Source organism: Solanum stenotomum, chromosome 10, assembly GCF_019186545.1.
Source record: "Solanum stenotomum isolate F172 chromosome 10, ASM1918654v1, whole genome shotgun sequence".
NCBI classification, from domain to species: domain Eukaryota; kingdom Viridiplantae; phylum Streptophyta; class Magnoliopsida; order Solanales; family Solanaceae; genus Solanum; species Solanum stenotomum.
The window spans coordinates 47,267,120-47,291,779 of NC_064291.1; the positions used below are offsets into that span (position 1 = coordinate 47,267,120).

General features: G+C 30.7%; 3 protein-coding genes across 3 annotated transcripts; 2 read left to right on the forward strand and 1 right to left on the reverse strand.

Annotated features, from left to right (window-relative positions):
• The first annotated feature begins 11,290 nt into the window (after window positions 1-11,290).
• LOC125842655 (probable serine/threonine-protein kinase PBL15) lies at window positions 11,291-14,925 on the forward strand. Its single transcript, XM_049521977.1, has 5 exons — window positions 11,291-11,782; window positions 13,014-13,149; window positions 13,282-13,418; window positions 13,533-13,656; window positions 14,322-14,925. Exons 1-5 carry the CDS (start codon window positions 11,366-11,368, stop codon window positions 14,771-14,773), a joined length of 1,266 nt encoding a protein of 421 aa, XP_049377934.1. The 5' UTR covers window positions 11,291-11,365; the 3' UTR covers window positions 14,774-14,925.
• Window positions 14,926-17,841: 2,916 nt separating this feature from the next.
• On the forward strand, window positions 17,842-19,325 carry LOC125842651 (uncharacterized). The gene has a single exon (XM_049521974.1). It carries the CDS (start codon window positions 17,846-17,848, stop codon window positions 19,304-19,306), a length of 1,461 nt encoding a protein of 486 aa, XP_049377931.1. The 5' UTR covers window positions 17,842-17,845; the 3' UTR covers window positions 19,307-19,325.
• Window positions 19,326-20,190: 865 nt separating this feature from the next.
• On the reverse strand, window positions 20,191-24,416 carry LOC125842650 (protein NUCLEAR FUSION DEFECTIVE 4-like). The gene is made up of 3 exons (XM_049521973.1): window positions 24,064-24,416; window positions 21,230-22,161; window positions 20,191-20,680 (listed from the first exon to the last, which is right to left on the reverse strand). The coding sequence occupies exons 1-3, from the start codon at window positions 24,373-24,375 to the stop codon at window positions 20,206-20,208; spliced, it is 1,719 nt and encodes a 572-aa protein (XP_049377930.1). The 5' UTR covers window positions 24,376-24,416; the 3' UTR covers window positions 20,191-20,205.
• Window positions 24,417-24,660: the final 244 nt, after the last annotated feature.

Below are 24,660 nucleotides of genomic sequence, written 5' to 3' on the forward strand. Positions count from 1 at the left end.
AGATTAGGTGAATAGAAAGCATACCGTAAATTTGAATGAACAGAGAGTGTATTTTCAACTTTAATCAATATTTTATCCAATCATGATTCAAATTCAAAGATTTAACTTTAAAATATCAACTGAAGTGTGGCTTTTTATATAAGGGAATACGCTGTTTAAATAGTTCTAGACTCTCTTTTCATTCTCTCGCAGATGGTCTCACTCTAAAATTTCTCTCAAATCCTGATTACTTCAACATGGATTAGTTCTAAGCAGAAACTCGTTGCTTGATTGTTGAGTTTTTCAAGTTCGATTCAGTAAATAAGAACAATCGTCGAAAATTGTTTTTCAAATTGTAATTTACTTTTGCTTTCATCTTGCATGTGGATTTTAAATTTGTTTTCTCTGATTAATTATGGTTTCCTTTACTGATTCTTTGCCCTAGACCTTCTATACCGAAATTAACAAAAAAATTGTGTGTTTATTCTTTTCGTTTTCGAATAATGGAGGAAAAAGGGAGAAACATGAGTATTTTAGTCATATCTTGTTCGAGATTATATGATTGATGAGTCCGTAAACTTGGAGTTAATCATACAAGGGAGGAACGGGAAGCATCAGTGAATTGCAGCAACAACAACAACAATGTGAAAGGTACTAAGCTTTAGCAACTGAGTTTGGAGTGAAATGGTGATATTTTTGCTGCTGCAAGGCTTTTTTTTTTTACTGTTGAGGATTAACTGCTGCAAATATGATGTTTTGGTGCTTTAATATAGCTAATGTGGCCTGATTACTTTGGTTTTGATATTTATCTTTTCAGATTCACAAGGAGCTATCAAGAAACTTAAAAGTGATCGAAGAAAAGATACTTATTGGAGAACGTATTGTGGTTGTTTTTGTCGATGTAGATTATCCTATTGGTGAAGGACAAGGCATTCTTGCAGGCTTTTGTGGAATTTTAGCAAAAGATAGCTCCATATTTACAATTCACTTTGAGAAATGACCAGATTTACCTGCATGCGGCATACTTCAACCGTTGCTTTGATCAATTTATAAAGGTATAGGATATTATGTGCACTGAATTTTCTTGATTGTTCTATCTCATAACCAAGACTATTCCAATTAATTTCACACATCAGTGGTTCCAAACCCAACTCCAGGAGAAGAGCTGAAATGGTGAAAAATCTTACTGTATTATGGATTGCTTTAATTAAACTAAAAATTGTTCCTAGTTAATTAAGTTAGTACAACTTCAATTTTTTTTCATTTATAGATGACTGAGACTGGACAAAATCCAGGAAGAGGTCAACTTTATCTCGCTACTCACAGAAATGAAGATGAATCATATTTTAATGAGGCTGCAAAAGAGATATATATGCGTAAGTTTTGTACTGTTATTAGTCTTAAATTTCTGCATCTATTATGTATCAACAAGAATTTCGTCTATCAGTGTATTTGAAAATGCGACTTTGAGTCCTGCCCATTTTTCTATATGAATTATTCTGCTTAATGAGTTATCATGTTTTGTTTTGTATTCAGGAAAAAAATGAGCTAGCCATGACTCAAAGCACATAAACGAGTCTGAAATTTCGCCAAATGATGTCGTTGGTAAGATACTTGGAAAAGAACATTCTGGGCGGGTAAGATGCTTGGGATTAGGAGTTGTCCCAAGCAGAGGCGTATTTAGAGGGGGTGCCGTGGGTTCACGTGAACCCATGCTCCCCTCTCTAGATCATATATAGTAGTGTTATATTTTTAAAAAAATATCTAATTATAGATGTGTGAACCTATGTTCAAAGTATCATATAATAATGCGATGATGATTGGGTGCACTTCTCTAAGTGAGAGATAAAAATTTAAATCTTATATCTATCTTGTCTCTTTGAGTAACACTTTTCCAAGTGGTTATCAGTTACACTTTTGTCGTTTCAACTAATTTTTCTTTTGTTTTTTTCCTTTATTCTTTCAAAAATTTTAAGTGTGTTACAATGAAAATTCCTAAAAAATTTAGCATTGTAAATTTTATATATAATTAAATCAAATGTGTATATTAAAATTTTAAACTAGTAGTATTATATATTTTGGACCTATAATTTTTAAACTTTAATGGTTCATATTACGAACTAAAAGTCAAATCGATCAAATTTATATTTAAGATACATTTTTTCGTAATCGTGCACCCATCTAGCCGAAATTCTGGATACGCCTCTGGTCCCAAGTAGAGGTTTTAAGCAAAACAGGCCCTAGTATAGTGATTTGAATGTTTCAAGTTATAATAATGGTTCATGTTCTTAATTCCAATGCCAAGAGAAGTACAATCAAATGTTGAAATGTCACAATCAAAATTCAAAGTCAAGACAACTATAATGTCATGATGAATTCTCACACTCAATTGATGAATGCTTTCAAGGCATATATGATAATGAAGGCAGGGGCAATACCTGAATAATTTGTTGAAATCTTCATTTCTACTACTCCTTCAATGGTAAATAAACCTCCATTATTGTTTGTATCCATCAGTAATCTTCTTGGTAATATATTTTTTTTGAGACAATATTATTGAGTTGCCTGATAATTCTGATTTGTGTTTTCTTTTATGGGCTTGTTAAGCTTGCCCTGAAACTTTCTGGCTGGAAGTGGATCTTTAGGATTGAAAGTAGTATCAACAATAATGTTCTTTTTGTTGGGATTTTTTTTGTTGTCCTTTTGATTAATTTTTTTTTAAATTCTTTTTGTAGCTGGTGGATCCGTTCCATCTGTGGATGTAAGAAGATCATATGGTGCCATAAGGATTAATTACTTCCACCATATGATCTTCTTACGTCCAAATATGAAATTGCAGGGGTTTTTAACCCACACAACTTGCTTTTTAAAAAAAATAAATAGGCGAAATGGTCTAATGACCCTTCTACTTGTATGCATTTGTATTCTGAACCCTTCTACTTGACTATTTGTTAACTGAACCCTTAAACTCAATGAAATTATATGTTTTAAACCCTTCTGACCATTGACCAAGCCTATATGTCAACTTAATTATTGAGTTGGCACAAATGTGTGATGTCACGTATAGAAGGAGCGTGAAAGATCAAATTTTAGACTAAATTTTTTTTTCTTTTTAAAAAATAGAATAAAAATTACAAGGGTCTATCAGACTATTCTCGCCAAAAAATATTAAACAAGTGAATTTACGGCTTGTGGGGATTTAAACTGCCGTTATACAATAACGACGGTCAGCAAAAAGACCTTCGCAAACAGTTTGCGTCGAACACTATTGCGAGAGTTTTGAAGACCACCGTGGTGACAATTTGTGGGGGTTATTAACCGCCGCAATATGTACATTTAAACCCGCAAATTGAGCATTTATTTGTAGTGTTTATAGGATGTGAAAAGAAAATATAAATAAGAAATACTTCAATATTTTGAAATAAAAGCAGACTTGATAGTAATTAATAAGAGAGTTATATATTACAAAAAAATTAATTTTTTTGTACTAAAAAATATCCTCCATATACAATTATATAAGATTTAGTTTAGTCTTTGTTGTTGTTGTTATTTTCCTCTTAAAATGGATTCACCACCAAGACCAACATGCTGTTTCTGGCAACCATTGAAGAAAAAAAAGAGTGATGAACCAAGAAATTCCAACAAGACTAATTCAGCCAGCTACTATGGAGATTGGGGAATCGATGAAAATATTAATGCTGTAAATTCCATTTTTCCAAAGAAAAAACAAGCAACCTTGAGGAAGGATAAAAAGAAAGAAAATAAAGAAAGCAAAACGTAGTGATGCTTGTTATACAAATTTATGAAATTGTAGGGGAAGTCGTTAGTCTTAAATTATTTTCTAGTAAGTTTAAAGATGTCTTTGTTTTTCTTATCTATGGGTAGATCACTAGCTAGTTTTGTCTTTAATTTTGAAATTATATATGGTCATAGGTAATCATTGATATATATTTAATATGTTTTTGAGAATAAGTTGATTATTTATTCAGTATTATTATCATTGTTGATGTTGTGATAAAGAATCATTTGATAGTTTGTTATGTTACCTTTGTGATTTGTGAACATTAGTCCCAATTTAAATCATGCAATTAAACAAGTAGTCAAGTAACTTCGAAGGAAGAATATTAAAAACTAATGAATCTTTTAGATCAAAATTCGAAAACGATGGAGAGAAGAAAAAAAAAAAGGGAGAAAGCCAATTTCTTACTCAAGGAAGCCAAACCCAACTAATATTTGGGGGAAAATTTGGCATATAGTGTTTGTCCATACAATTTGTCATTATTTGGCAAATATTTTTGACAAATATCCCAAATTCCCAAATACTAGTTTTTTCTGGTATTTGGGCCAAATCTCATTATTTAGAATCTTTTGAAAATTGAAATTTTACACCAAATTTTTATTTTTTACAAAAACACCCTCTATAGTAATTGTTTGTGTTGTATTACATAATTTTTTACGTGAACACTAAAGTAGTGATGAAATATTCAGTGAATATGAAAGTGATGATATGGTTGTTGATGAAAATGATGAACAATCGGCTCAAGATAACAAAGTCATGTGTTTTGTCCACTTCACGATATATGGAATGATGCTTGTTGCACTCACTCCAAACTATCACATTGCTCTAGTGGCATGGATACTATTTGTTATTTATTGCAACGAAGATCCAATTGACTTGTAATACAAACTTATGGTTAGTTTTGATAGTTTTGAAAACTTATGGGTATAAATCATATTTTTCTAAAAAGTAAAATATATTTCACAAATACTATGGCCAAACACATGGTGGAATTTCACCCAAATTTTCACCCAAATAATATTTGCCAAGAATATTTGGAAATCTATGGCCAAACGCTAGCGAATTAGGAGTCAGCTCAAATTCATGTTTCTATAAATAAAAACGTTTGAAATTTTTTTCTTCAATTATAATCTTTACAAAATTTTTAATGTTTTAATATAATTTGATTAGTGAAATAAGACAAGATGGATCTTAATAAACATTCTATGAATTTGAATTAAAACCATAATGCTGCATTTTTTTTTTCTTCACTTCCTTTGAAGTGCAACTTTTAAGCAAGAAAAGAATATAGAGACGACAAAATTAAATTATTTTTAAAACGGATTGATTTATGACATGTTGGTTGATTTTGATGTATTTATATAATGGGTCAAAATGGGTACATAGTGTAATTTAATGAGGCAAATGCAAAACAATACAAAAATAAATTTAGAAATTAAGATGATCTAAATGTGGATTACTTTAAGCTAAGTACTAATTTAAGAAAGATACATTAAGAGTGACTTTTATGACCCACATTAACTCAATCAATTTTGACTGAGTAAATTTTGAGCAATTTAAATTATGACATATTTATTGGCTTCAATGATTTTGATTCAAACAAAGTAAATCGTTATATTCAAACTTAATTATCAAATATCCACCTCCTTATCCCATGAACCAAACAACCCCTAAGATTTTATCAAAATAGAGATTCTCTTCTTATAGGAAAAATCGCTTCATATTTTATAGAGTAAATTTTAGGTTTAGCAAACNCATTATTTGGTAAATATTTTTGGCAAATATCCCAAATTTCTAAATACTAGTTTTTTCTAGTATTTGGGCCAAATCTCATTATGTGGGATCTTTTGAAAATTAAAATTTTACACCAAAATTTTATCTTTTACAAAAACACCCTCTATAGTAATTGTTTGTGTTGTATTGCATAATTTTTTACGTGAACACCAAAGTAGTGATGAAATATTCAGTGAATATGAAAGTGATGATATGGTTGTTGATGAAAATGATGAACAATCGGCTCAAAGTAACAAAGTCATGTGTTTTGTCTACTTCACGATGTATGGAATGATGCTTGTTGCACTCACTCCAAACTACCACATTGCTCTAGTGGCATGGATACTACTTGTTATTTGTTGCAACGAAGATCCAATTGACTTGTAATACAAACTTATGATTAGTTTTGATAGTTTTAAAAACTTATGGGTATAAATCATATTTTTCTAAAAAGTGAAATATATTTCACAAATACTATGGTCAAACACATGGTGAAATTTCATCCAAATTTTCACCCAAATAATATTTACCAAGAATATTTGAAAATCTATGGCCAAACACTAGCGAATTATGAGTCAGCTCAAATTCATGTTTCTATAAATAAGAACGTTCGAAATTTTTTTCTTCAATTATAATCTTTACAAAAGTTTTAATGTTTTAATATAATTTGATTAGTGAAATAAGATGGATCTTAATAAACATTCTATGAATTTGAATTAAAACCATAATGTTTGCATTTTTTTTTTCTTTACTTCCTTTGAAGTGCATTAGTGAAATAAGATGGATCTTAATAAACATTCTATGAATTTGAATTAAAACCATAATGTTTGCATTTTTTTTTTCTTCACTTCCTTTGAAGTGCAACTTTTAAGCAAGAAAAGAATATAGAGACGACAAAATTAAATTATTTTTTAAACGAATTGATTTATGACATGTTGGTTGATTTTGATGTATTTAGTATATAATGGGTCAAAATGGGTACACAGTGTAATTTAATGAGGCAAATGAAAAACAATACAAAAATAAATTTAGAAATTAAGATGATCTAAATGTGGATTAATTTAAGCTAAGTACTAATTTAAGAAAGATACATTAAGAGTGACTTTTATGACCCACATTAACTCAATCAATTTTGACTGAGTAAATTTTGAGCAATTTAAATTATGACATATTTATTGGCTTCAATGATTTTGATTCAAACAAAGTAAATCGTTATATTCAAACTTAATTATCAAATATCCACCTCCTTATCCCATGAACCAAACAACCCCTAAGATTTTATCAAAATAGAGATTCTCTTCTTATAGGAAAAATCGCTTCATATTTTATAGAGTAAATTTTAGGTTTAGCAAACATAAAAATCATATTAGCGCTCTATAGCTACAATTTTGCTATTTGCGCCTATGGAGCATCAGATCTGTATAAAAATCGCATGCAACTTTAATTTGTGTAAAATCACAGGCATCTGATTTGTATAAATCGCAGTGATTTGTATAAATCGGGCATCTGTGTCTATGTAAACTGCGTTTGTATATGTTATATTCTTTGTGTTTGTATATCTGCATAAAATTTGAATTCGTATACAATTGAATCGAGTTAAAACAATTGTATTTGTATAGCAAAGTTCTCTTTCGCTTTATACATTGTATTTTGTATAATAGTGTTTATATAAAACGAGAAAGAGAGAAAGGCAAAAGAGAACTAGCAGGGGAAGATTTGAATTGTTGGGAAAGACAAGACACTAACAAGAATGTTAGACAGGATAGCAGCGGAATAATACCCAAATCTAAACTTTCCCTTTCAATTTGAACCAAGAGAAGACAAACCAAATCAAGCAATATGAAGAATGGACAGCAAGTATATCAATCAAACTAAAGCAACAAGATAAGAATAACCCAATCACACAAGACACAACGATTTACGTGGAAAACACTTTGATGTGAAGAGTAAAAAAACACAGGACCAAAAGCTCCACTATAAACACCAAGAGTTACAAAATTGTTCTCCAAAATTGGCCACAAAACAAGTGCCAAACAACGAGCAACAACAAATCAAGATTGCACCAAAACTAGAGAATTAAAGAAGAGACTTCACCCAAAATCGCGCTACTGTTTACGCCCCAAAATCAGAAGCTACAGACCTTCAAATCCGATCTCCACCGTTGAATTTCAAGAACCAGATGCTGAGAACTCCCAGTTTAAATTTGAGCACGATCCAACGGTTAACGAAGCGGCAAACTCTGTCTGAAGCGGACTGCCTGAGCAGAAAATTTCCAAAAGCAAAAACGGGATTTTTTCTCTTTTTCTCTCAATCTCTAAAACGAAACTCTCTTGACTCTTCTCTCTTATGTTTCTGAAAATAAGACCAAATAAGCCTTATATATGCCACATAATATTTTGGGTTATGGGCTAAAGTGGGCTAGTCCTAATAAGACTTTTATTTATCCACATAGGAAGGGAAAAAAGATCATAAACCCAACAGGACGAAGAGATATGTATTTGTATATATAGTTTTCTTTCTTATACAAACACAAGCACAATTTATATATTTGTGTTTGTATAAAGTGAGTGAGGCGAGGCAGAGTGGCGAGCGAGATTTCTAGGGAGAGAGACGAATGACAAAGTGTTTACTACGGATTAGAATTAAATGAAATTGTGATTATAACATTTAATTTGAATTAATAGTTTGCTATTTTATACATTTTTCTCTAATTTATATGTATGTATATACTAATATGGATCCCGGAGACCTATACTTTGTTTAATTCTCTCGAAAGTGGGCCGGTTTTGCTAAGCTGTCATGGGCCTAAGTATCAAACGCTTGTTGTTGGGCCATAACTATTATCTTATAAGTATGATTATATTGGTAGACGAGTTAAAAGATTATTAAATTTGTATGTATATCAAAATATACAAATAAGTATACTATTTGTTGAATTGGATACTAAATTTATTATGATATGTATGGGGACAAATATACAACCAGGTTAACTGATTTGAACTTATATATTGTATAAGTATAATTTTGTTGGTTGACTTTTGTACTTNCTTATATATAAAATATAATTTTCTATCGAAAGGTCTCATACAACCACTTGATTCCACCTTTGATTACTAGTGGTAAAACATTTTCTTCTACTACTAAGTTAACTTTTTTCTTTATTTAAATTGTTTCGATTAACATGTAGACATTATATTATCATCAACTTTTCCTATCAAAATTCTTACTTAATCACAAGTCATGCACCATCCTCGCACCCATCGATCGTTAGTAAAAGTTGTCTATCCATGAATACCTAATCAAACACCGAAAAATAATAATCCCAAAATATCTACATATACAGAAAATATTGTATTTCACAACAAATTAAACACTTCTTAAAAAAAATATGCATTATAAAAAACAAACAATAATAAGAGTTTAAGTTTTGTATACTAAATATTTTACACAAATTTATCTTCTATGTTAATTTAATTGTCCTTAAAGTACGTACGGGCAAAATATCCTACCAACTTTGGTCATATTGTGTGTGCAGACTCCAAGCAAATATACAAAATTGGTGACGCTATACCTATGGACTAGAAATTTTCATATCTTTTTAATTTAATGTGACATATATATCCAAAGTATGGTTGTTATAGTGGAGCAGGAAAATAAGTTTGTAACTTATAACTAACGTCACTCACCACCTCATTCTTTTAACCACTCCTACATATTTGATGTATTAATATGTGATAAATTTGGAGAAACATACTTTGATCTCAAATATACCTTTCTATTTTTGTCTAAGTACCTGATGTCCTATATATATATTTTTATTTATATATGCAAGTTGTTTGAAATGTAATCAGATATATACTTATTTTTGGGTATAAACATTACAACAGAAAAGGCAGCAATAGTTTTTTTTAGCGATAATATTTATTGCCGTAAAAATATTTAGTGGTAATTTAGTAAATGTCATTACATTCAAAGTCACTAAAGCCTTTAATGACATTTATATGGAGTATTAGTAATAAATAAATAGTTATTATCGTCAAAAAGTATAATTTATATGACGACAATTATATTATTATCGCTATTTATTTTTTTGTCATTGTGAAATAGGATGTGATCAGTACGCTAAAGGAAATCGCACAACTTATCCAGATGTTGGGAACTCTATGAATTTTTTTGCTATAAAATATGATGATAGTTGAAATTATTTGTATGATTAATTTAGATTTATATATATCATATAGCTCTTTAAAATTGAGGAAGCGCTCTCAATTAAAAATAAATAATTATTTTCATAATTCGAACCTAGGTGGATTGAATCCTCCAACTACATTATCAATTTCTAATTAAGAAACTGGATTATTATGGTTTGTCATAAAAAAAAAGTGTGTTATATGCATGTATACATACACCATTATTTTATTATTAAAGACATAACCCGGGATTCCTTCATGGAAAAGGTGCACGGGGGGATTTTTTTTATTTTTTATTTTTTATTTTTTATTTTTATAAAGGAAAACAATAAGAAGAAGATATTCCATGGAGTAAGTAAAAAATATGATGCAATAATTTCCTCAACTTGCCAACTTGAGAATGTGAAATTAAAGCCTCTCAAACTAAACTATCAATAAAAAGTATGATATAGTAACTAAAAGAAAAAAATAAATATATGCTATATAACATATTAAAATATAATGTGATGTAACTTATTTATATCATCGACATGTCTAAATTCTTGCATCGAAAAGATTAAAAAAATTCACAAGGCATGCATAAGTTTAGTGGCACAAAGCCCCAGTGCATAAGTTCAGTGATAGTGGTTATGATATATCAAGGAATAAGTTTAGTAACACAAATTATGCCATGGGATATAAATTCAGCAAAGTTATATCACATGATATAAAATTAGTGGCATAAATTATATCACAGATCATAAGTTCAGTGACAGAAGTTATGACAAAGACTAGAATTTCTAAAAAGTCTGGTCTTGCAAATAAGCTAAGATACTACAGAAGTTATGTCCCAAGACAAACATTCTCTAAAAAATTATCTTGTGAAATTAATTTTTCCTAGCAAAATTAGGTCATAATCAAGGGGATTTTAATCCACAAACTTCTTCATTAAATGAACTATAGAAGTAAAAGTTAAAGACCATGAATTTGAGAGATAAAAATAAACAATTACACTATAGTAGAAGTGAATGACCCTTAAGTCGAGCCATTTTAAGAGATGAGTGATCTTTTTATATGATTTGGACAATTCTCATCATTCAAATTAACTTTTAATGTTGAGTTAGTTTCGATATGCATTTTATGTGTGAAAAACAAATTGCACCTTATAGTGTCTTGCATACGTTTCATTTTTCTTTTTTCCATTCAACTTAATTCCAAACTACCAATTAGCTTTTACATATATTTTCACACCATAAAGTATACAAGTATTTCTATTTGATTTAACAAATTAAAGTCAAGTCCGCATAATTGAAGTGCCATCTATTCCAAATTCTTTATTACAAAAAAAATAACACCTTTTTTTGCATGAAGACAAGTACGTTAGTTGACAAATCAAGCAACAAAATTAATCCTCACAAAAAAATAATTAGAACAAAAACACCCTATTTAGTAGAGTGGTTGGAGCAGTTACACAAAGAATGTCCTTACCTCATTGTGGATAATAATCAATAAATTTAAATTTAAAAAATAAACCTCAATTATTTAACCTTAATTAATTAATTAATTAAATTACCTTTATCTAATCCACATATCCCTTCTTATATTTCCCATCAACTTCTCCATCTTTTTTTCATCAAACCAAATAATGACTAAAGACTCAAAATCTTGGAGACCTTTTACAGCTAACTGTTGTTCAGCTGATGATCAAACAATATTTGGTAATTTTAGTAGGTGCAAAACCTCGAAATCCGATTTTTCGAAGAATATAGGTCCATTACCATCATTTCGTAGGTTGTCATTTTCGGATTTGAGCAGATCCTCGTCAACTCGGATTAACGAGGATCTTGCTCAAACATTTGGACCTGACTTGTTTGATTTCCAGGTGAGTGAATTACGCACGATAACGCAGAATTTTTCTACGAATTATTTGCTTGGAGAAGGTGGATTTGGGACAGTACATAAAGGGTATGTTGATGAGAATTTGAGGAGTAGTTTGAAATCTCAAGCTGTTGCTGTTAAGCTTCTTAATATCGAAGGACTTCAAGGGCATAGGGAATGGCTGGTAATTATTATTAACATCTATTAAATTTCCTTTTAGTAACTTTTGTTGTTATCCGGAGCACGATAAAATTTGTTCATAAAAATATAATTTGTTTAAGTTCGAGTGAGTTAATGACTCCCTCTATTTTGACTTGCCAAGTTAAATTAATCTAAGAATTGAGCTGATATATTATCCATATTGATACTTGAGAAATCTAATTATCAAATTATGTTTAAGAAGATTTTTTTTGCCGGATATATTATATATTATTATAATTAAAAAAATAATAATTTGTTAGGTAATTAAAACATTATAAAAGAACAAAGAAAGAAACTAAATTTTAGTAAAAGAATGAGCAGATTATTTAAGATATGACCCGCTTTTAGCCTAGTCCATTTCGGTCTAACTAATTTTTGGGCCAAATTATCATATTAACCTATTTTGACCCGCTTATTTTGACATCTCTAGTTATGAGCATCGAGGGATATGACGTGAAAAATGAGATTCCTTCCCTATAACCAAAAGTTTTGGGTTGAGCGGATTCAAGAGCCCTAAAAGTGGAAGAATTATTGGTAGGAAGTGTATACTCTTTCATAAATCTTACGGGACGTGAATCTGAATTGGTTAATTCCATGGGTATGAGATGCTATATGATTATAGTTGATGAAATTCCTTTACAAATTATATTTTTAAATTTTGTTTTTCTATACAAGGAAAACTCTGTTTTATTGATGTCAATTGTATTTTTTGAGCTATGAAGAGACAGGATATCAATTGTTTTATAAGCTATATGAAGAGACAAGAGCTCCTTCAAAAATAAATAAATAACTTAAATCCTTGACTTACAGAGCATAAGCATGGACTTGAAAAAATAAAATAATAAAATAGGACTTGGCAGTTCTATTGTGGCCCCACGTTATTTTAATTTTTTTGGTGTTTTTTTGTTTTTTCCCCTTTTTGTGTTTAAATATTTTTTCTTCATGAAGATTTTCATAATTGTTGGGTCCCAAAACTTAATATGGCTGAATAACAATATAGAAATCTCGTAATCATCAACAAGTTAAAGCTAAAAAGTCAAAGCCCTATAGAAAGAAATCTTTTGTTTATTTCGTGTTTTTTTATGTCTGCTCTTATTTGTCCAGTATTATTCATTCTTGATGAGTGAGATGATCTTAATTAAGTGAAATATGGACGGAGTGAGTAATATGTATATTTTGAATTATTTAACAAGTTATTTTTGGTTGATATATAGGCGGAAGTAATATTTCTAGGGCAGCTAAGGCACAAAAATTTGGTAAGATTGATTGGTTATTGTTGCGAGGATGAAGAGCGCCTTCTTGTTTATGAATTCATGCCCAAAGGCAGCCTTGAGAATCATCTCTTTAAAAGTAAGTCCCTTTTTATCAGATTAAAATAATTGAAGTATGTGTAATTTTTTCGAAAGATACAAATGAACGGAAAGTCAAATTTCAACGAATTACAAAAAAATCGAAATAAAATAACTTGCATAAAAATTTCAGGGTTATCGATGTCATTGCCATGGGGTACAAGATTGAAGATAGCAATAGGAGCAGCCAAAGGCCTTGCTTTCTTGCATGGTGCTGAAAAACCTGTTATTTATCGTGATTTCAAAACCTCCAACATATTGCTTGATTCTGTATGTATTCTTAAATATTATTTATTTTTATAATTTTTTTTCTATTTCAAATTTTTAGTCAATATAATTAATGTATAATATATGTGTATAATAGATATATGTTTTTATTTTCAGGACTTTACTGCAAAATTGTCAGATTTTGGGCTTGCACATATGGGCCCAGAAGGATCAAACACTCATGTTACTACTAGAGTAATGGGCACTTATGGATATGCAGCCCCTGAATATGTTAGCACAGGTATAATAGAAAGTCTTTGACACTTATGCCCTTATTTTGCATTGGTCTTTAGCTTATACCCCTCATAACGACGTTGGTCTTTAACTTATACCCCTCATAACGAAAAAACAATCACATGTGACACAAGTTTTCAAATTAAAATATCCCTAAGTTATGACTTATGCCCTATATGACTTCAGTTTTTAAAGAACTTGTGTCCCACTAGACAGTACTTTAGCTGCAAAAGGTGGGAAAGTTAAAAATGAAGCTCGTATTGTCTCCTATGGAGATGGATTGATATGGGGCTTTTTACTTCTTACCTATTCACTTCTATTTGAACCGTTTAATGAGCATTGTAACGATCCAAAGGAAAATCTCCATTATAAGAGAAAGTCATACAAATTATATATTCTAGTCGAAACCATCTTCTACATAGGTCTAAATTTATTTTCTATGTTATTGGTCTTCAACATTAGAGAAAAATACTAGTCATCGCTGAAGTTTACACTTTACACCAAACGGAAAAAAATTGTCCACGTCTAAGAGTTGCTACAAATTAATGTCAGATTGCATTGGTCCTTCTCTCAACCATAATTAAGTAATTAACATAGTTTATATAATGCATTTATTTGTTTGGTGTAAACATGAAGCTAGAACAATTTGTTCATGTTCCACTTGTGATGTAGGGCATCTTACTACAAGAAGTGACATATATAGCTTTGGAGTAGTTTTACTAGAACTACTAACAGGAAGAAGAGCAATGGACAAAACAAGGCCCAAAAATGAGCAAAACTTAGTGGATTGGACCAGGCCTTACTTGTCAAGTAGTAGAAGATTGCGTTGTATAATGGACCCAAGATTTGGTGGACAATATTCAGTAAAAGGTTCAAAAGAAATGGCCCATTTAGCTTCACTATGCACAAGTTTGAACCCAAAAGATAGGCCCAAAATGCCAGCCATTATTGAAACATTAGAAGCAATTCAACCACTAAGGGACATGGCTGTGGCTTGTGGACAATGGCCACCTTCACCAAAATCAAGCAATAAGTATGTTGTTTATGCACCAAAAGGAAACAAGGATAGCAAAATTGTGGTGATTAAGAATTCAAGAATGGGTGTTAATAGTAAGAGCAAGTAAATGTATGTATGTATGATGGAAGATGGTGCTTGAAATAATTATATAATGTCTATATCTATATATATGAATATTGTATTTAAAGTATGGAGTTGAGGTGAGATCTAACTGTTTGTAAATAAATGAAAGTTACCACCACAAGGTTTTATATAACATTATTACTTCCTTTTAGCAATGTGATAGTTTTGGAGGCATTTTGATGCACTCATTTCTATTTTTGACATGAATTTAACATTATGTTACAACGTTTAATTACATCTTAGGATAATAATTTATCCTGATTCAGTAGTAAAAATACATATTATTCATCTATTCATCGACACATGGAGACTAAATTAAAATAGTAATTTCTCTTCATAGAAACATAGAAAGTGGCCTAGAAGATTATTCAATTGTGTTATATACTACAAATTTCTTGTCTAGATCTTCCTAACATAAGTTTTTCAAGTCTGATATGGAAAAATCTTTGAAATAGAGTATTTCCCCCGAATGGAGCTCTACGCGGTGCAAATCCATAATAGTTGGGCTGATCGAGAACCCAAAAATAAATAAATTCATGCCTATGTAGACCATTTTTCTTTTAAAGCTCATGTGGACCAAACCAAGATTAAGGACGTCCCAATATTAAAGGTTCAACAAAGACATGTGTCAACATATATAGCTCCATTATTTCCTCTTCTTTCTTTTTTTACTTTGCGTAAAATGTTAAAATTTTCAATGTATATTAAATATATTCATATCATCAAACTATATTAGGACCAAGTCTAATTAGACTTTTTGAAAGCTTGCGCTAATTTTAGGCTGCTTATAGCTTAAATTGACCAATATATACAAAAATATTTTAAAGCATTAGAAAAATAATGTTTGTGCATTTGGTTTATTTTAGCATAATAATGATTTCAATAAAAAAAAAACTTTTACCAGTTTGTTTTGGTATAAAGTATAAAAGGACAAATAAAGAATAATTTTTTAGTTAGAATTATGATCCGTTATTAGTCCAAGTTATTCTGTCCATTTGATTCAGGCTAAAATCATGCTAGCTATAACGAAATTAATTTATCGATTTAATTCATTTTAATCTGCTCAAATATAATTAAACAACTTTCACATATAGCAAACATAAAAATTATATTTGTATGTTATGGCTATAGTTTGCATAGTTGCGCTCCATAGCAAATTTTATGTTTGCTATGGAGCTTTTGATTTGTATGATTCTCTAGATACATCCAATTTTATACAAATTGTCAGTTTTGTATAAATCCATTTATACATTGTAATTTGTATAATAAGATATGTATTTGTATAATTATAAGTGTATAGGACGAAAATATATGTATTTGTATTTGTATATACATTTTTCTCTCGCTTTATACAAACACAAACACAAACACATTTTATTTAAATGTATAAAATGACTAATTGTATACCGAATCAGATGGCAAAAAAAGGGGATGTTTACTGCGAATTACAATTAAAATAAACTATGACTATATTATTGAATTTGAATTAATAGTTTGTAATTTCATACAATTTTCCCATAATTTTCATCCACCTATATAACACCCTTTATCCCTTTAATATATATTATCTCTCTTATTTGTGCTTCTACTCAATGCATTTCGTCCAATAAAAGATAAAGCTATTTTTTCGACCACGTAATTAATATATTACTGAAAATTTAAGCATGAAAATGGTGCTTATAAAAGTAGCAAAGGCATTCTATTGCTTAATGCTTAATTAGAGGTCAAGAAATAAAAGCCATCAATTAAACTGAAAAGAAGAAAGTCAACCAAAAAAAATAAAAATTAAGTCTTAAAATCTATACATGTAAATGTATTTCAACAAAATACGTACATCACAAAATACTTTCTACAAGATAGACTCTAAATTAAAAACGTCAAAATTCAATGTCCAAATGCGTCTAATTTGCAAGTTTGCTTAAGTTGAATGGTTGACTTTTATAAATAAAAAAAACTTATACATCACTCTCTCTTTATGTTAGATATTTCCACAAAGTAAAGCATTTTATAAAGCAATATCCTTTCAATTTGAAAGCATTTGTGCCTTTAGTAAGTCAAATTAGTTAGGAACTATATATATGAATTACATTTGTGGAATTATTTCCCATTATTAGTACTGCCAAAAATGATTATTATAATTTTTTTAAAAAATAATTCATGCTACATATTTTTCTTATCATTATTTAAAAAATAAATAAATTCTTTTATCGAACAGTGTGCCTACGTTTAAACGAACTTTAATCCCCTTCTATAAGTAATAATAATAGAAATATAAATTAAATGGAGGGAGGACGATATGCAAGTTAAGTGTAGATTAATTAACTTAAGTACAAAATGCTTACTAAAAAGAATCTCGCAGCTCACATGTGCCAAGAAAGCAACAACATCGTTACTCTTGGTCATTTCACAAATGTTTAATTACGTAAATAAATATTTATTTAACCATTCAGATTAAATAAAGAAAAGTTTATTCTCTTTAATAGCTTAAGTTTTAGACAAGATGATCACACAGTTTAACATGATATCCAAGCAAGCCGAGGGTCTTGAGTCTTAGGATTGTAGAATCAAATTTCAATTTGTTTGCTTACTTTATGATATTTTTGCACGATTAAATTAATATTAAAATATATAATTATTTTATCTAAACATATTTTTATTTTTTAATCTCATCACTCCCCTCACATGCGATTCTGTTTTTTTTTTTTTCTCATGGGCATCACATGAAAAGTCTTTTTGATTATTAGGGTGACGGCCACCTAAAATTCATTCATCAGTTAGAATAATTTTAGGCCCTTTCACATTAAACTTCACTTATATATTATGTCCCAACTTTTTAATTTTCTTGCATTATGCGTGAGGAACGCACTAAAAAGCAAAGCAAAAGGCCAACTCAGCAATCCAATGTGCACTTGCTTAAGTGCGTGCATATGTGCCAAACTTTCCCACTTTCCTTAGCATATCAACTTTGAAAAAGTCCCTTTATTATACAAATTAAAGTCATATCTATAATTCTACACCCCCTTCTATTTTTTCAAACCTCAAAGGCTCAAACATAATGGCATTCAACAAGCCTAAAAAGCCTCTTTTTTCTCTTAATTCTAGCCTTTGTACCACCCTCTTTTTCATTGTTCTTTTCACCATTCCAATTCTTCTACTCCTCCATACCCCTACTAACTCCATTTGCACCACCACTTCTTCCAAAATCAAGTCATGGTCCGGTGATCTACGCGATGCTGAGTTTTCATGGAATCGTTTGAAGTTCAACGATAAAAAACCCCCATTGAAAACTCTAAAAATCGCGGTCTTTTCAAGGAAATGGCCTATGAGTGCTACCCCCGGTGGCATGGAACGTCATGCCTATACATTGCATATGGCTATGACAAGTCGTGGTCATCAAGTACATGTCTTTACTTCACCTCCTATGGAACATGTTACTCCAACTACATCACATATGATCGATGATTCTTCACAAAGTTCACCAATTATTCATTGGCATGAAGGCGAGGCAGGGAGATGGCGTTACAATAAGGCATGGGAACAATATCAAGAGGAAAATGAGAGAGAGCCTTTCGATGTAATTCACTCAGAAAGTGTGGCATTGCCTCATCATGTAGCTCTTAGCCTTCCAAATCTCGTGGTATCATGGCATGGAATAGCTCTAGAGAGTGTACAATCAAGCATATTCCAAGATTTAGCTAGAAACCCTAACGAGCCTATGTCCTCGAGTTTCAACCAAGGACTACAAGGCATGATACCTAAGGTGCTAAATGAAATTAGATTTTTTCATAACTATGCACATCATGTAGCTATAAGTGATAGTTGTGGAGAAATGCTTAGAGATGTGTATCAAATTCCAAGAAAAAGAGTCCATGTAATTGTCAATGGTGTAGATGAAAAAGATTTTAGTGAAGATTCAAGATTAGGTCATGATTTTGGGTCCAAAATAGGTTTACCACAAAATGCAACCATAGTACTAGGTGTAGCTGGAAGATTAGTAAAAGATAAAGGACACCCTTTACTTCATGAAGCATTTTCACAACTCAAAGAAAAATACCCTAATGTTTATTTAATAGTAGCTGGCTCTGGACCTTGGTTACAAAGGTACAAAGATTTAGGACCTCAAGTTATAGTATTAGGTTCAATGAATCCATCTGAATTAAAAGCATTTTATAACTCAATAGACATATTTGTAAATCCAACACTTAGACCACAAGGACTTGATCTTACATTAATGGAAGCAATGATGAGTGGGAAACCAATTATGGCTTCAAGGTTTCCAAGTATAAAAGGAACAATTGTTGTGAATGATGAATATGGTTTTATGTTTACACCAAATGTAGAGTCATTGGTTGAAGCACTTGAAAGAGTAGTTGAAGAAGGAAGAGAGAAATTAGCAAGAAGAGGAAAGGCTTGTAGGGAATATGCATCTTCTATGTTCACTGCAAAGAAAATGGCTTTGGCTTATGAAAGATTGTTCCTTTGCATTAAGAATGAAACATTTTGTACCTACCATTAATATATTAGTAGTATTATTTTGTGTGGAAATATTTGATGTTATTTGTTAGTACTTTGGGGAGATTAGATTCTTGATAGGTATCTATGAAAAAGTGTTCAAGTTGTATGTACTGATGTTATTGAAATCTACACAATCATGATACTTGTGAGGTTATTAGTGGAAAATCTTTTGATTATTAGTCTAGTAAAAAATAGTTGGTCGGTCAAAATTATTGCACTACCAAGTCAAATATACAAAAGATATACACTATTTTGAATTAAAAATGTATATTATATGTATATTATACAATAATATATATATAAATTATCGGCTGTCATTTTGATGGGCGGCTATTCAATATAGTTTTTTTCCAAATAAGTATACTAACTTTGCCACGATCCAATTTAGGACAATGACCAACTTAGGAGCTAGTGCTCTAAGAACACCTTTTCAATTTGAATGAGTTGTGATTTTTTTGATGGATTGTGACTTTTTCGAAGGATTGTGACTACTCTAATAAGTCGTACTAAGCATTTCTTCATACTATACTTAGTTGGCTAGAAATAGATCCTCCCTATTTTTCAACTACGAATTTTTTAAATTTTCTACTATTTTTGATCTTCTTAAAAACGTAAGTGTCATTTGCCGTTATTGAGTGAGTACAAAATTTAGCTAAATTTGAGGTACCCCACTATTCTGCTGAAGTAAATCGTTTTATCATGGGAGGATACATTTCATAACCTCAAATATTTGAGGAAAATAACTTTCTTAAGAACACGCTGTAAATTCACTGAGCTCGATTTATCATTCCTACATCTTGATTTACTATTATTATTATTCTAGAATAGTGTTACTAATCATATTTCATTGACTACAAAATTTAGCAGATAACAAACTTCAAGATGATCATTCCAACAAACTTAGCTTATCCGACGATTTTGCTCGAATCGCTCATAAGCAGGTCGAGTTCTTAAGAACAACAAGACACTTGAAACAAGTCCTAATATGGCAAGACAACCCCACCAAATAAAAGTTGAAAAGTAGCATTTTCTCCCCATACAAACTACTGAATCATTAACCATCTGTATTGAAAAAGTAGCAAAACCAGCAGCAGCATTATTGTCATAAATAAGAGCAGCAAGGAAACCATAGACAAGTGATCCAATTGGGATATTTGTGATGAGAATGTTGTGGTTTACTCCAACACTATTTGGTCCAAAGAGTTCTGATGTTATTGACACTGCTGCAGCAAAGATGAATCCTGAACTCAAGCCAATTAGAGCTGTTCCTGCTTGAAGTGCTGCCTCATTTCCACTTGCTGCTACTAAGAAGAATGCTATTGGTGTTGGAACTAATGCTATTGCTAGCCATCCTGTTCTTGCAAAATAAAACTTCCTGCCAAAGAAATTCCTTCATTTTCAATTGCAACTCTAATTATAACGAATTCATGATCTAGAGTCAGTTGGTTCAGAATGTGCGTGATTTTATTACATGTATACATTTTTTAATTTGTTTTTTTCACAAATGTATATATAGACCTTGTCCTAAATCCACCTTTGCGCCTAATGCAACAACTAAAGTCAGCATACAGATTGTCATGATCCATTTCCTCAATGGGGGAAGTCAGGAATATCGCCTAAGTTTTAATATTTTAAAGTAATTTCTGGCCTGTATATACAATATAATATTGGCAAAACTTTGAAAATGCACATCTAGACACATTAATTCGTCCTCATTGTGTCTTGCGGACACCTAACACATAAATTTTGGAGGTATCTAGATGCTCATCTTGAAAGTAGGAAGTTTCGTTATCATTTGAAGCCAAGTTAAGTTTAAGGGGCAACCTTTCACTCTATCTATGTGACTACACCACTGCATCCCTCCTAACTTACCCTTTGATACAAAATATGAAAACAGAGTAAAAGTGAGGTTTTAATTACTTACAATCTGATGAAATCTGGAGCTGCAGAGAGCAAACGACCAAAGAAGGAGAAGGACGAGTACAATGTAATAAGAGTAGAAGTCATTGAAGTATGTCCAAGTGATTGTGCAATTTGTCCAAGATTGTTACTATACACAAGCCCAATTGTTCCTCCACAAAAGTAAGCAAAATAATATAACCAAAAATCCACTCTTTTAACCAACATTTCCGCCTTATGTTCTTCTCCAAGCATAAACAATTGATCCTCCCCAATCATTTTCCCACAACATGATCCTTCATCACCATCTCCAATAAACCTCGTTAGGCTTAATGTAAGAGTCGGTCCATCGCCATTTACACCATAAGACGTTACACTAATCTGGCTATTCTCGCGACTAAGAAACTCTCTATGAAATTCAAGATCATCATCATCCACTAGAAGGAAGCCGGAACCTTGAAGAGTAAAACTAGAGAACACCTTACGTTGAAACCAATCGCGTGCATAAATAATCCCAGGAATGCCTAATGGAAGGACTAGTAATAAAATGGCACCACCAAAAATGACACGAGCAGTTGATAAATCATTTGAATGTACAAAGAGAAGATAGAAGCCAGTAATAATAGCAAGGAAATTTAGCAGGACGAAAATGAGTTGTTCATGTTTGATGGAATCAGAAGGCAGGGGATCGACAGGGGGTTGTCGAAGAATTGGGATAAGTGATACAATTGAAGTGAATAGAGGAATGAAAGCATTAAGAAGAAGGTAAATGTGAGTTGAAGAAGGGTTTAATGAAATTGCAGCAAGGTTGTATAAGGCTGCACTAACTCCATTAAAACTTACTGTAAGTGCAAGTGCTAATGGTCTGTTAGAAGGGAAATTTTTTATGCAGAGAACAAAACAAACTGTGTTGAACCATGTGATGCTGCTTCCAGCTAACAAGCATAAGAAAAATACCTGCAATGATTAGTCAATAGTCAGAATTCATAGTTCATCTAATATTATAAACATTGTTTTGACATATGTAATATATATAATAATTCGAGTCAAAAACATTAGGTTTGTTTGAACTCACAAAAATCGCGCTAATTAGTCCAGGGAGATGAATGATTTACAAGAAGTAAAGAAATAATACAGGATAAAACCAAGAATTAATATACTTCTTTTTTTTCATTAATTTAAATGATTTATTTAATTTGATTTTGGTTATTAGTATTTTTAAATGCTAACGGTATGAAATGGACATATAACTGATGTAACATATGGAAAATTCTAGAGTTCATGGAGCCAGAATTTTCATTAAAAAGTTCAAAATATAGATTAGTAACCATATGAAAACGTACAAAAAAATTTTTTACTACAATACTTTTTCTGTTCCACTTTATATGAGTTACTTTTCTTTTTAATCGGTCTAAAATAAATGATACATTTCTATATTCAATAACAATTTTAACTTTAAAATACTTACTTTACTCTTAATCAAATAATTTTTAACTACATAAATATCTATCACTTATTTTAGATCATAAATTTTATTTTTATTTTTAAATTATTTAAATTTTATATTGAGCCAAACTAACTCATATAAAATTGAACAAAAAGAGTATAATTTTTGTCGAGAGGAACTAGTACACAGAAGATATGACCCATGTAGTAAAAGGACAAGTGTCTCTTTTCTCCTGTTACAAACAAAACGTTGGGATTTTTTTTTAAAGTATTAGTTTGGACAACTGTGAATGAAGTGTCTGGTGTATTATATACCAGACATATTCAGAGACACTACACCACGGTCACTAATATTTATGTGGTCTTAAATATCTGTAATTTATGATTTAGAACACAAAATTTTTACTTTTTGATAGACAGCTTAAAGTGAATTCAAAAGACTAAAAATAAGCTTACTAGTATATAACCTTTGTTTTGTCATGATAAGTAAAGGGATAGAATAATTAATGCTTTAACACTAGTAGTAAAAAAAGGATAAAAGAAAAAAGAGGCAGCCATAAAGATATACTAGCATGTTCTATATACTTCTGGTATTTATTTATTTATTTATTTTAAAAATGGTTTGGCTATTCAATGATTTATATTTCGACCTTTTACGGATTAAAATAAATATCTAATTGATGAAGTTGACACTATATTAACTATTTATTTAAATAAAATAATAAGCCCAACACAACGAATTCATTTGAAAACAATTACTACTAACATTAGTATATATAATTATATTGTGAATTAGAAATAAAACGTGATTAGTTAGACAGCTAATTAAAGCCTAAAAATATCATTATAAAAAACAATCTCACTACTACTGCAAAATGAAAAAGAAAAAAATAATCTTAATTTTACACAAGTACACACTAATACTATATTTAATATATAGGCATCATATATATACGCCCTTTTTTAACTTGGTTAAACAAGTAAATCATGAGTAATATATGACATAACACACGTAGGACTCAAATTGCCATGTACTTCATCCATCCCATTTTATGTAAGGTAGTTTGATTCGGCACGAAATTTAAGAAAGAAAGGATAACTCTTAAAATTTGTGATCTAAAATGAATAAGAGGAATTTGTGTGACTATAAATCATTTCATTAAGGATAAAATTGACATTTAAAAGTTAAATTGTTACTTTATATAAAAATGTATTATTTTTTTGGGACTTACTAAAAAAGAAAGTAAGTCACATAAATTGAACAGAGAGAGTAGAATATTATATAGGATGCATGTATTTATTGGTTCAATTTTATACCAGTTTAAATGCCTACTTGAGCTTACACCCAAAATTAAAGAATATAAATATAAATGGAAACCCATAGGAAAAAAAGATGGAAAGAATAATACTAACCACAAAATAAGGCAATGAAACGAAGTCAAGAATGATAAGCCATTGAATTCCATAACCAAACAACCCCATAAAAGCAGCTACAAACATGACGGACCACAACGGCATATACATCAGCGCTAATCCCGATGACCATCCCAACGCTTTTCCGAGATCGGACGCCGTCGCCAGGTAGTTCAACTGAACCTGTGAAATTCCCAAAACATCCTTCAACTCCGACGAGTAAGCTGAGAAGTCGAAATTCGTTCCGGTGAACGCTTGTATCCAGATAGTCGCTACCAAAATCATCCATTTTCGCGATTCATATCCTGTCATATTAATCACAAATGCCTACCTAGCTCGATAAATCTAAGTTTTTTAGCAAAATAACTTAATTTAAATTTGTGTTCTGTCCGGAGTTTACGTGGCCTAATTTATATGCGCTTGTTAAAACTATTTTAAATAGAGAAATACAATAAGTAGTCCCCCTATGGCTTTTTTTGACCGTGATAGAAAATGAAGACATGCGACCTTGGTTATTTGTGTTTTTTATTGTTATTCATGAGTCATGAAATACAATTCTAGAATTAATCCTGGTTGACGTTATGGTGATGTAATTAG